At 37.4% G+C, this 12,996-nt stretch overlaps 1 protein-coding gene across 1 annotated transcript; it reads left to right on the top strand.

Annotated features, from left to right (window-relative positions):
• The first annotated feature begins 3,212 nt into the window (after nucleotides 1–3,212).
• prpf19 (pre-mRNA processing factor 19) lies at nucleotides 3,213–11,118 on the top strand. The gene is made up of 16 exons (XM_084719255.1): nucleotides 3,213–3,397; nucleotides 3,600–3,749; nucleotides 4,744–4,820; nucleotides 5,430–5,571; nucleotides 6,448–6,521; nucleotides 6,634–6,699; nucleotides 6,804–6,845; nucleotides 6,937–7,011; nucleotides 7,120–7,195; nucleotides 7,312–7,421; nucleotides 7,940–8,095; nucleotides 8,216–8,285; nucleotides 8,376–8,549; nucleotides 9,223–9,305; nucleotides 9,951–10,056; nucleotides 10,172–11,118. The coding sequence occupies exons 1-16, from the start codon at nucleotides 3,379–3,381 to the stop codon at nucleotides 10,267–10,269; spliced, it is 1,518 nt and encodes a 505-aa protein (XP_084575381.1). The 5' UTR covers nucleotides 3,213–3,378; the 3' UTR covers nucleotides 10,270–11,118.
• Nucleotides 11,119–12,996: the final 1,878 nt, after the last annotated feature.

Raw genomic sequence — 12,996 nt, 5'->3', positions numbered from 1 at the left:
CAGAGCTAATTTGGTGCACAAGGGCCGGCTGTGGTCATTAAAGATCCCACAGCGCTTATCTCAAAAGTCCCAACCTGGTTGTGACTGGTTCAGTGTTTCCCTCCCCTCTATACCCCCTGGATGTACACCCTGCCCCGCGCTCTCTACTCCCCTCCCACACGCCACCACACACACCTGGCGGAGATCAGCACTGAGTGAACTCTTCTAGTGTTTTCATGTAACGTTTCTGAAGCATGAGTTGAGCGTTAACGGTCCTGTCCAACAGTACATATTTCTTGACACTGTCGATGCTGCTCCTGAAATCTCCTGCTGTTACCTACCTCCAGACCCTCAGGACCAATATGATCTGCACTGGATTTGCTGGGTGACGATGGCTCGTGTATATTGATGAGAGCGATGTGATCTCTAGGGCTACTTAGAAATTAAAGTTGTGATACAAAAGTTTTCAAAATGGTATTCTTAATTACTGTACAGTATTATAGAGTTAGTAGACATGTTTTTATCCATCTATCACCATAACCATTCCTGACTGCATCAGCATTTAATTCTCATGTTAAATGTCTGTTCTGCAGTACAGTTGTTTCTGCAGTGAATTAGTATATTTACCCTTGAGGCAACTGTAGTACTAGCTATGTAAAAATGTAAAATGTTCCCCCAAATACTGCAATAACCTTTTAATCTGTGAACTTTGTGTACAGGATAATCACCAAATCTTTCTAGTAGTGATAAAAGAGGTTGGACTGCTGCTTGTGATATTTTTTGATGATCCAAACATCATCTCTCAAACAATAAAATATATCTTTAAGAGACTTGTTTGAAATCATTTTCTCTAAAATACTCCATGTTTGGCTGTAACAGGGGATTTTTTTTCATTATTGATTCATTTGTATATATGTCTGCAAAATGTGACCAGAAGTGCAGCCAGAAGGTCTCAAAGGTCAAGTTGACATGTTCTTAGTCCTGTTTGTCTGTATAGTCCAGTGTATTTACTCAAACACTTAGTACAGTTTGAAGTACTTAACTCAAGTATCTCCATTCCATGATACTTTAAACTTCTACTCTACGACATTCCAGAGGGAAATATTGTACTTTTTACTTCACTGCATTTATTTGACAGCTAGAGTTACTAGTTACTTTGGAGATTAAGTTTTTACATCAAAAGCATATGATGATTTGAACGTATGATTATGGATACCTTGCTAAAGTTTAAACCACTAGCTTCCAGCCTATTTGACTTGTGACTTTTTGTTATCCAATATTTCACACAAACAAAATAAAGATTAGAATAAAGCCTAATCCTTAGTTTACTTGCTTTAGTTTCACTCAGTCCTGGATGTCTATGGGATTATTATCATGATATTTCCTTTATTGTTACTGGCACCACTGGTTGTACTCGAACTCCCTCTTATGGTACACTGAGGAATCTCCTAAAACTTTAAAAATTAAATTAATTTTAAACATATAATCCAAACACTACAAAATTTCAAATTAAAATACTTAAACTATGAGATCGCTGAAATGTAATTTAAAATAAGCTTTGTCCTTCCTGTAATATTTTTGCTTCAATATCAGCCTGCCACATGGTCACATTCATGCATGTTTAACTGCCACACCACATCAAATTCGCAGAAATGTTCTGGCAATTTTATTTTCTGGCCTTTGGAAACTGGTAAAAACAGTAAAATCAGGGTTCAAAGTTAATTTATTTCTCCACTTTTTTTTTTTTCACAGCAGTTATTAAATAACAGCAGAGACAAATTTGGGCCCGCAACATCTATAAAATGTCAGAAAATACTGAAAAACGTTCATTCTGGTTGTTCAAAGTCAAAGTGATGTCTTTCAGTGGCTCCTTTTGTCAGTCTGAAACCCAAAGTTATTCAGTCTAATAAACAAAGAAAAGTAGGAAATCTCCATATTTGCGAGGCTGAAAATAGTATTTTCTGCCATTTTGCATGAAAATTTACTTTAAGGATCAATTCATTATCAAAACAGTTCAGTTTAATTCTTTTTTCTTAGTTGACAGATTTATTCCCCATGACTGTATTTCTGAACTATCTCTTCTACCAAATTACACTTATTTAGGCTATGTGATCTCCTTTTAATAACTAATGTAATAACTACTGCTGTTTTACACCCTGATGCGTCAATATTAATCTAATAATTGTATATAGGCCGACAGTATATAGTCACAGGGGACATTTTTCTTCAGAACGAGTACTTTTTACTTTTGATACTTGACAACATTTTGTTGTTAATGCTTTAATTAATACTAATAGTGGAGAATATTTTGTAATTTTCAGTTAAACTGGTAATCAAGACTCAAAAGAGCTTAAATATGCTCTTCATTCTGTTCTTAGTGAGATCAGTTTGTGTTTTTATGAATCATCCCAACATTTCAGTGACTGCATGACTGAAGAGGTTCAAGCTGTTTAATGGTGTATAAACTCTGTAGATGTAGAGCATTTACAACTCAAATGCAGCTAAAGTAATTAAATGCAGTAAAAGATCTGATTTATCTGTCAATCCTTACACCAGGTTGATTTAGTTAATAAATTCATATATGAAGTAAATTTGAAGATAAAGTGCTGGTTCCACAGACAGGGCTTAGATTTATCCAGGAGAAGGTCTTAATAGTTAAACCAGGACATTTAAGTAGCTTTCGTGAACGTGGTTTAAATTCGAGACTATAGTGTCCTGGAGTAAGGTCAGTAACTGCTGGTGCTCACAAAGATGCAGAGTGGAGTAGAAAACACCAGGACAGGTGTGAATCTGGAGACAAAGCAACAGCAGAGGCAAAAATAATTGGTTAAAAAAAAACGAGTGAGAATAAAAAAAAATAACTAAATAACTAAAACAAATTGTGTCATATGATAATAAAAAAACAACCTCATCTGACCTCTATGCTGCCTATTGGTCTTCATTTAGATCATGATTGTCCAAAGTGAGGCCCCATGACCAAAGTTGGCCCATCTTAATGGTTGATTTGGCCTGCCAGTTTCTAGCTGAAAAAAATCATGACGGGCAGTGTCCTTGAATTCTTCCTTTGGTTGATCCTGCAAATATTCCCAAAAAAGGTAAAAAAGCAAGGAACTACAAATATGTTGAATGCTGAACTGAGGTATTTCTTTTCTGTCTGTCGCAGCAGTGGAGTTTTCCGCCGGCAGAGGGCAGTGCAGCACCTGTGAGTCTTGAACGCACAGAGAGGCTGGAACAAAGCGTAGAAGAAGAACCTCGTTTGTAGCGGCAATGAAAGGACAGCGTGCTACACAGAATTTGAGTAAAACATAAGTAAAGTGTGAATTAGCGGTAATAACTGTCAAACTAGAAGACGAGCATAAACCCACCTTCAGAAAAAACTATAAGGACTGCGTCTGGAAGATGTCTTTGGTTTGTGCAAGTAAGTGAAGTTGAATTCATTCATGTGACGGAGGCAGTTGAGGTTAGCTAGGCACCGCGCTAATGCTACTAGCTAATTTAGCTAACGTTAGCGGCCATGCAGCAGTGCCGCCTTCTACTTGTGATAGTTAACTGGTGTTGTTGTGGTTATTTCATTGTTGATATCGTGTGTTTTTTAAACCTGTAACTGCATTTGATCCTAGTCTCCAACGAGGTGCCGGAGCACCCGTGTGTGTCCCCGGTGTCCAACCAGGTGTTTGAGCGCAGGCTGATCGAGAAGTACATCGCAGAGAATGGGACAGACCCGATGAACGGACAACCTCTGTCTGAGGAGCAGCTCGTAGATATTAAAGGTAAACTTGCTGGCAGCAGCTGGAAGTCTACACCGGCTCATTAGGTAATGATACACCCAGCTAAAACTATTGAGATTTATACAATAGCCCTACAGTGAACCCTCATTAAGGTTATTAATATTTTTTTTTGGTAAAACTGCGGTGTTGTTTCACTTCTTCATTCAGTCTGGAGGCTGATGTTTGAGATGGTGTTAGGTTGTATTTTATTTTCATTGCATTATATACGTGTCCAACCCATTTATATCAACGAGGGTATATTAAATTATACAAACTAATAGTACCGTTTAAATGCAACACAAACTAAACGCCTCAAATAGATGGATGGATGTACTTAATCGATCCTAGTTGTGAAATTTCTCTTACAGCAGGAGGTTATCCAGGCATTGCACAAAATCAGTAAATACACAGTCATATACATAAACATGTGAAGAGAGAAATACAGGGTATATCAAGAAAAGAAAGTGAAACAACACATAGTTTGACATTAACCATGGCTGCAAAAAGTTGGCCTGCTGTGACCACAAACTTTTATCCACATACTATGAGCTTTTGGCAACACATTACATTTCCACAAACATCCTGATTCCTCTGCACCTTTTACCTCAACATTCTACAAAAACGGCAAAAAATTAGTGTCTATCCTTGCAACAATTAACAAAATAATAATAACATTGTTAATCTTGTAGTATTAGTGACTTTTTCAGCCAATGTTGGGATAGTGATCTATAGTGATCCAACTAACAGTAATTTTCATTTGTGCTTAATCTAAGGATTATTTTTTTTTTAAATCCTTTAGTTTATAAAATGTCTGAAAAAAAATGAAAATGCCGTTGCTGTATCCTAAGGCGAAAATTATTTAATAATATTTTTTTCCAATCAGGATTCCAAAACCTAAAATTAATTCAGTTTACAATCATATAAGAAAGAAAAACAGCAAAACCTCACAACTGAGAAGCTTCCTTGTTCTGAACATGAATATTTTTCTCTGTTTTAGTGTCCCATCCAATTAGACCAAAGGCTCCATCAGCAACAAGCATTCCTGCCATTCTCAAGTCCCTTCAAGATGAGTGGGTAAGTATTGTTAAACTGCTGCAATTATTTTTCATTGGCAATTAATCTGTCAATTGTTTTCTCAATTAATCTATTAATTATTTGGCCTTTGAAATGCCAGAAATCATGATAAATGTCTTTCAGTCTTGACCACAGCCCAAGATGATGATGAAGATGATGTTTTGTCCACAACCCAAAGATATTTATTTAACTGTTGAAACCAGAAAATATTCAAATTTAAGAAGCTGGAATCAGATTTAATGTTTTAAGTATTTTTTAAGAAAAAGAAAAGTCAAACTTCTCTATAATCAAAATAGTTGGTGATTAATTAATATTTTATAACTTGTGTAATAATTGTTGCAGCTATAGTTTTAACAGTAGTTATTTGTTTTTGCATGTACCAAATTCAAATAGTTGCTTTAGCAGAACACAATACAGTGTATATTCTGTCTTGGCTGGAAAAAATCAAATATGTTGATCCCTGGGTGTTTTTGAAAGCCACTCTGGGAATTGTATGTTAAATTTATAACTGCAAAAGTGCTTGTAATCTGTTAATTTAGTCTTTTCTTAAATATCAATATTAGACCATAAGGACACTTTCTTCAACCTGTTTTCTCCTCTCTGTTTTAGGATGCTGTTATGCTTCACAGCTTCACTCTGCGGCAGCAGCTGCAGACGACTCGCCAAGAACTGTCACATGCCCTCTATCAACATGATGCCGCCTGCAGAGTCATCGCTCGACTCACCAAAGAGGTCACTGCTGCGAGAGAAGGTGGGTAGGCAGCAGTTTTTATGTCCTCTATTGCAGGACATTATTCCAGGTGTACAGCACATTAACTCTCTCCAGAATCTGCTCCACACCAGCATCAGCTCATAGAAAATATTCATGGTTTCCACATATCCCGGAAGTCCTGGAAAAGTCATGGAAAATGAGAGGAAAAGTTGAATGTCCTGAAAAATTATTTCGACACTTTCCTCTTTTCCTTTAGCTGAGAAGGAACTACAAGGCTGTCTGTCAGATCTCCCCTAATTGATAACATTACTGCCTGAAAGGGCAAAGTTATGTTCAGGATAATCAATGTTCAAATGGTAGTTGCTGGTTGAGAGTATTTTGAATAAGCTGCTCTAGTTTATGTTGTGGAAATGCTGTGAACACCTGCCTAAATCACTTCACAAGGCTGAATAATTCAATTGGCATCTTTAAAATATAAATATTAGTTGCTGCAGGCTGATAACTGGTTGTTTTTATGAGATTTATAGATCAACATTGCCTTCATCCCAATTTGTTTTAAATAAATGATTAATCTTAAATTGGTTAGCATGATATTAAAACGGACCATAAGGACGAGTTGATATCAGTAATAGTAGTGACATTGAAATATCTTCAATGAAGTGTTGTACATGTGCAGGTGTGTTTGTATTATTCTATGATCAATTTGTCATAATTTCTAAGCATCTAAGAAAGTATTTCATCGATAAGTTATAATCATAGACTGCACAGACATCTGTGACATCAGACATATTAGTCTATAGTGCAGTGTCTTATCATATTAGCTAAACTTTTACTGAAAATGATCTCTAGAAAAGAGGTGGAAACCTGATATTGTGAGAGCATGTTTTTCTTATATAGTCTTTTTCCTCTTCACAGCTCTTGCCACGCTCAAACCCCAAGCTGGACTGGTTGCCCCTCAGGCGGTCCCCGCCTCTCAGCCGGCTGCAGCAGTGAGTAATTGACTTTCAACTCCAGTGTTGAAGATACTGATTAGAAATGATCATAATAAACTTATCCCATACTTCCTCCTAACAATCTCTCGTTCTGTTCTCTGTGTCTCAGGGTGCTGGTGGAGAGCCTATGGAGATTAGTGAACAGGTGGGAATGACCCCAGAGATCATCCAGAAGGTAAGTTTTTTTTTTTTTTTTTTCGTTTACTGCATAAATAATTATTTGGCTGTAAGCTTTCCATTTTTTAAGCAGGTCTAAGATGTGTCTTTTTCTGTTTGCAGCTTCAAGACAAAGCTACTATCCTCACTACAGAAAGAAAGAAGGTATTTTGTTGCTCTTTTATTTCTATATTATCTATAACTGATGTGGTACAATTTTACATACTGCTGCACTCCTTTAACTGTGTTTCTCCAGAGAGGAAAAACTGTCCCAGAGGAGCTGGTTAGAGCTGAGGATCTCAGCAGATACCGCCAAGTGGCCTCACATGCTGTAAGTATAGATGTGTTTTCTGTTTTCCTTGTAATCAGAAGGTTGAAACAGTGTTTTGATGGACTTGAAGTGCATAGTGTCAACATGCTGTCTCTTTGTTGCCATCAGGGTCTTCACAGTGCCAGTGTCCCTGGTATTCTGGCTCTGGATCTGTGTCCCACAGACACCAACAAAGTTCTCACCGGTACATTGATTTCATCCAATGCTCACCTGCATCTTTCCACTTTGAAAGATTTTCGTGATTTGTTTACACACTACAAGCCATTTCCTATTTCTTTTTGACCCTCTTGTTTTCCTCAGGTGGAGCCGATAAGAACGTGGTTGTGTTCGACAAGAACGAGGAGCAGATTGTGGCAACACTTAAGGGTCACACCAAGAAGGTCACCTCTGTCATTTACCATCCATCCCAGGTAACATTTTGTCCTTCAAACATCAACCAGTTAAATTTTTCTCCAATAAACCAATGATGTATCTGCACTCTTTGGAAAAATAAGTGTTTGAGTTATTTGAAAAGATGCTCAGTATGAAAAGATATACTTTATTGTCTCTGAGGGGAAATTGGGCAAAAGGCTCCCCACAGCTGCAATCATCATGCGTGCAGTACAACATCACAGTACAAACAAATGCAATACAAAAAGGCATTGTAAATCGGACAAGACAGTTGTACAATAAAATATGATAATACATATGAACATATGAAAAACTAAAATACAATAGAAGGTGTGTAAAGTACCTGTACCTGTAAAGATTCATAAAATATTGCACAAGTCCTGCCAGATAAAGATAGAAATACATAGACATTTTAAAGAAAGGAATGGCTTTCAAACCATAAAATCATAATTTAAACTGCTGATCAGATATTCATAATCATTGTCCACCCTTTTTCTTTTTTCCATCTCTTGTATCTGTGCTATCTTTCCCCCTCCAGTCTGTGGTCTTCTCTGCATCTCCAGACAACACCATCCGTGTTTGGTCCGTCACTGGGGGTAACTGTGTCCAGGTGGTGCGTGCCCACGAGGCAGGTGTCACTGGACTCTCCCTCCATGCTACTGGAGACTACCTGCTCAGCTCCTCTGAGGATCAGGTGAGTGTGTGTGTGTGTGTGCACAGCTTGATGAAAACACAGACAGATTTCACGCTAAATTTAACAGTGTCACCACTTGACTCAACTCATTCCCCATTTTATTTCTCTGCTGTTCTGCAGTACTGGGCCTTTTCTGATATCCAGACCGGTAGAGTCCTCACCAAAGTCACTGATGAAACTGCTGGTTGCGGTAAGTGCCTCTGTGTTGATGTGTGTGTTTGGCAGTCAGTATAAGTGTCTTTCTGCTCCTGGTGGTAATGTTCCTGTCTGTCTCCTACAGCTCTCACCTGTGCTCAGTTCCACCCTGACGGTCTCATTTTTGGCACTGGAACGGCTGATTCCCAAATCAAGATCTGGGATCTTAAGGAGCGCACCAATGTGGCCAACTTCCCGGGACACTCTGGCCCCGTGACCTCCATTGCTTTCTCTGAGAACGGATACTACCTGGCCACAGGTTAGAACTACTAACAGTACTTTTACACTGTTGCTGCTTGTCGTTGATGTGAATTTGTTCCACAACAGGTCATGTCATCAGGTTCTCATACAGTTTTTTTTTCCTTTCTCATTCTGACACCTGAACTTTGCACATTTTGCTGGTCCTGATTCGATGCTAGTGTTTTTGAAAAAAAAAAAAAAAGAGAGAGCGAGAGAGAACTCAGCTTAATCCACTTGGTTACGATTCTGTTTTGTTTCCCCCACAACCCCAAAACAGTTCAGTCCATTTTGCAATCACAAAAGAAAGACAAAACAAAAAGTTGTGATGTCTCATTTTAGGCCATATCAGAGGTACTCGCCGATACTGGTATTGGAAAATGTTTGCAAAATTGTGGAGACATTGTGAACAACAAAAAGTTGCACACACATTACGGTAACCTGTGCACTGACCTTAAAATCCCATGAGCATCCTCACCCCTTGATTTTTGCAACGAAAGGATCTTGAACTTAAATTTTTGTTTTATTTTTTTATTATATTTTCCACAAGTTTTCCAGGTTTGAACAAATGACGTAGCAGTCACATAACATATCCAAGGCCTTGATAAAGAAACAATAAATCAGAAAAATATATAAATTAAGGAAAAGTACGTACTTTAAGTACCCTAACATCCTTGTCTGGTGCTGTGCTCCAGGTGCCCAGGACAGTTCTCTGAAACTGTGGGATCTGAGGAAACTGAAGAACTTCAAGACCATCACTCTGGACAACAACTATGAGGTAAGAAATTGCAGTTATTTCTCCTGTGTCAGGAATAGTTTGACATTTTTTTTAGCAAATTGTTGCCCAGAGGTAGATAAAAAGATCAATACTGTGCTTACGTATGCATTAAGAATTATAATAATCAAGATATTGATATAAAATCATAATATAGAGTCGGCAGACAGTTTTTATTACACATTTTGTTTGTGTCTGGATTAAAGGTATAGGAAGTGATTCTGGAAATTGATAGGTGATTGAGTCTCATTCCCAGGTCGTTGAATACTTAAATTTTGGGAATTAGATTCAGTAATCAACCATCTGTCCAGCCTGTGACCGGCCAAAGTCTCCCGTCACAGACTAGATTTGCTAAAAACAAGAGGAGGAGCAGAAGTCTAGTTACAGACTTCTGTTGTCATTTATAATATAGCAAAAGTTTTAAGAAATCCATGTAGGGGATGTATCCAATGTTGATGTGGATGTTTTTTTCCTCACAATTTTCCTCACCATAAAAGGTGCTTTGGTAGGATCCCTTTCATAAAATTCCTGAAGACTTTTTCTCTCATTCAGAACACATTCTGGACACAGTCTGGTGAATTTGTTTATGTTGCCCGGACAATTCCTCTGTGCTTCTGAATCTCATTCCTCATTGTTTTTCTGTTTCAGGTGAAGTCCCTTGTATTTGATCAGAGTGGTACCTACCTGGCTGTAGGAGGGTCTGACATCCGCGTCTACATCTGCAAGCAGTGGTCTGAGGTCCTCAACTTCACAGGTGAGGGGGGACATTTCTGATGTCTTTTTAAATGTTCATCCAGTGTGCATGTCGCACGGTATTTTCTCTGAGGAAGTAGCATATGTTTACCTCTCTTTTTCCTGTCTAATTGTAGACCATACAGGATTGGTGACTGGAGTGGCCTTCGGTGAGAACGCTCAGTTCCTGACCTCTGCAGGAATGGACAGAAGTCTCAAATTTTACAGTTTGTAGAAAAGGATAAATTCAGGATGAAGAGAGGAGGACAGCTGAGAGGAGGATAGAATGGTCTTGATATCTGAGCAGTCACTATCCTGGACACTGACTTGGCCTAGACCTGTAATTTTTAGAAAAAGATGAGAAAAAAAAAATCACTGCTAACTTTGCTTCATTAGTATTTGTCTTCATGTCCAAGAATGACATCCCATAATACAACTGTCTGCTCTATGAAACCACAGCAGCATGATTAGGATAACATATCTGTTGGCATCAAAGTGTAAATGATGTGAAATGAGATACAGAAGCCAGTGTAATATTCCTGTCTGATTTGCCAGCAAATATGATTTTTACTGTAGTGTTTTTGTTTATTTTTTTTTGTGTGTGTGGGGATCTTAAGTTTCTTGTCATATTATAGCGATCTGCTGTCACCACCATGGGAGGTTGTCATACCAACACGATGAAAGGTTGAAGCCTTTGCTGTGAGCCGTGGTAGTGATGGCAGATCGCTTCATTACAACTCCACAGAGTTTCAGTCCACGGTTGGGGAACTGTAATTGATGTGACCACAATCTGCTTCAATTCATAATGTAGACCAGCTTCATTACAGCATCTTTAGGACAAAATGACAATACATCTGTAGCGATGTATAGTCCAGCTGAGCAGAAAATGAATAGGTGTATGAGATTCATGTTTCTCTATGAAAAATTTTGTCTTCTTTAACCTCCCTTCACTTTCATTTACTGTTTTCATTTTGTTCCATTTAAACTTGTGTCTTTTTCCAATTGTATATTTCTCATTATTTGCTGTTTTACCTGTTCAAACTCTGCCCTTTTACAATAAAATAAAATATCTTTTGTATTGCCATTCATAAGTGTGTCATATCAAGGCCACATGCTGTTGGGTTCTCTGCAGGAAAACATATACCACCTGTTCACACAAAACTAAAGTCCTCAGTTTTCACTTTTTAACCCATAACAGCCTTGTGACATTAATTTGTCATCCATTGTTTCATGACAAATTCAAACTATAATTGGTGTGTTTGCTTATCAAGGTGTGTTTTATTGTTACTTGGCTTTTTGAGCTTCACTGTGAAAAATGGTGGATGTGCAGTCTGACACCTGAGGGCTGTTTTCACATTCACCTGATAAAGATGGAAAGAGTCAGCACTCACTTAAAATTTGTGTCACAGAGTTTGTCATGTACTGACAAATGACTTTTCAGTGAAGTATGAGACATTATGTCCAGTAGTTTAACTTTTCACATGAAAAATATTTGTCATGAGTTTAGAATTTTCCAATGAGGGAAAGGGGTCAGATGTACATTTATCAATCTTTCACAAGTGAATTAAACTTTTTTTTTTGACCAAAAACAAAACAATATCTGATAAAAATGGTTTCAAGCAGATAATTTTTAGAAACCACCACACACTGATATATAGATATACATAAATCCGATCTATGCGTATGTGTCACACTTCTGAGCGCTCATGTAATTTTGCTGAGCAAAGTTCAGAACATTGTTGTAAACATACAAGCAGGGCCCAACTGATAGTGGATTTTTGAGGCTGATAACTGTGTTGGGGAGCGAAAGACAAATATGCTATGGAGATGATATATTTTACAGTTTAACAATAAGTATTATAAGCTTAATTGATATTTTTAATGATTAAAAATAACTACAGATAAAAACAAATAGAGCAAAATACATGTATGTATTAAACCCAAATTAAGAAAATGTATCAACAAAACATTCTGAATTATGTTTTGTTAAAAAAAAAACATTTTCGTATAGGCACATAAATGTCAATATTAATATACATGGATGTTGCTATAATAGGCCAATATCATTTGACTGATTTATGGGTTGAGGTCTACATACAAGTGTGCAAACATCAATGCTTAAAGGGATAGTTCACCCAAAAATAAAAATTCAGTTATGATCTACTCTCCCTCATGTCAAGTTAAGGTCAATGTTAGTTTTTTGGGCTTAAAGAGACTTGGATTATACTAGACAAGCAGTACGGAGGCATTTTAGGTTTTGTTTTTTCAGTTGTTTTTTTATGTTTTAAAACTGGTAACCATTCCCTTAAATTGTTCGGGAGATTAGAGAGTAGATAATGACTGCATTTTGATTTTTTGCTGAACTAATACTTGAATAGAAATAAAATAATAAAAGAATTAACAAAATACTAGAAAAGTAGTAAGAAGTTAAATATTTACAAGTTAAGCCAGGGGGACCAGTGGCACCAACAACAAGGCACAATGAAAAGAAACAAATACAAACTGCAGAGACAACAATGCTAAAAGCAGGAAACGCATTTTTGGGACCTAATGCTTAATGTATTCTGACGCAAAATATGTTGTTTTCTTAGACTTGAAACCTAATGGAGGTCAGTGCTTTGTAAAGTTTCCGAAATCTCTGTTTCCTGGTCACTACTGGGAATGTTTTGTCTACATACAGTAGGCAGTGTTGGATAAAGTGGAAAAGATTGGTCCACAGCCATGATAGTTAAATGAGAGTCACGCCGCTCATTTGATTATGCTGTTGCTTAGCAACTACTGTTTAGCAAACCGACAGCTCCACACATGATATTTATTAGCTATACTAAACGAGGAGGAATATAATGAAAATAATAATTTCACTAACGTTAAACATTAAGCTCCGTCGAGTGATTTATCTAAACCGAACTAACGTCGTCGACAGTCTTTGCCGCCATTTGTGTAACTGAAAATCTCGACCTCT

Source organism: Lutjanus erythropterus, chromosome 5 (assembly GCF_056507025.1).
Source record: "Lutjanus erythropterus isolate fLutEry1 chromosome 5, fLutEry1.hap2, whole genome shotgun sequence".
Classification (NCBI taxonomy): domain Eukaryota; kingdom Metazoa; phylum Chordata; class Actinopteri; order Lutjaniformes; family Lutjanidae; genus Lutjanus; species Lutjanus erythropterus.
This window is presented reverse-complemented; position numbering and strand designations above follow the sequence as displayed.

What these genes read in the sequence shown, in the direction of transcription:
- prpf19 (XM_084719255.1), top strand. An exon ending in CCTCTCAGCCGGCTGCAGCA is followed by an intron (nt 6,522 to 6,633) that starts GTGAGTAATTGA and finishes TCTGTGTCTCAG; the next exon opens with GGTGCTGGTGGAGAGCCTAT. An exon ending in TCACTACAGAAAGAAAGAAG is followed by an intron (nt 6,846 to 6,936) that starts GTATTTTGTTGC and finishes GTGTTTCTCCAG; the next exon opens with AGAGGAAAAACTGTCCCAGA.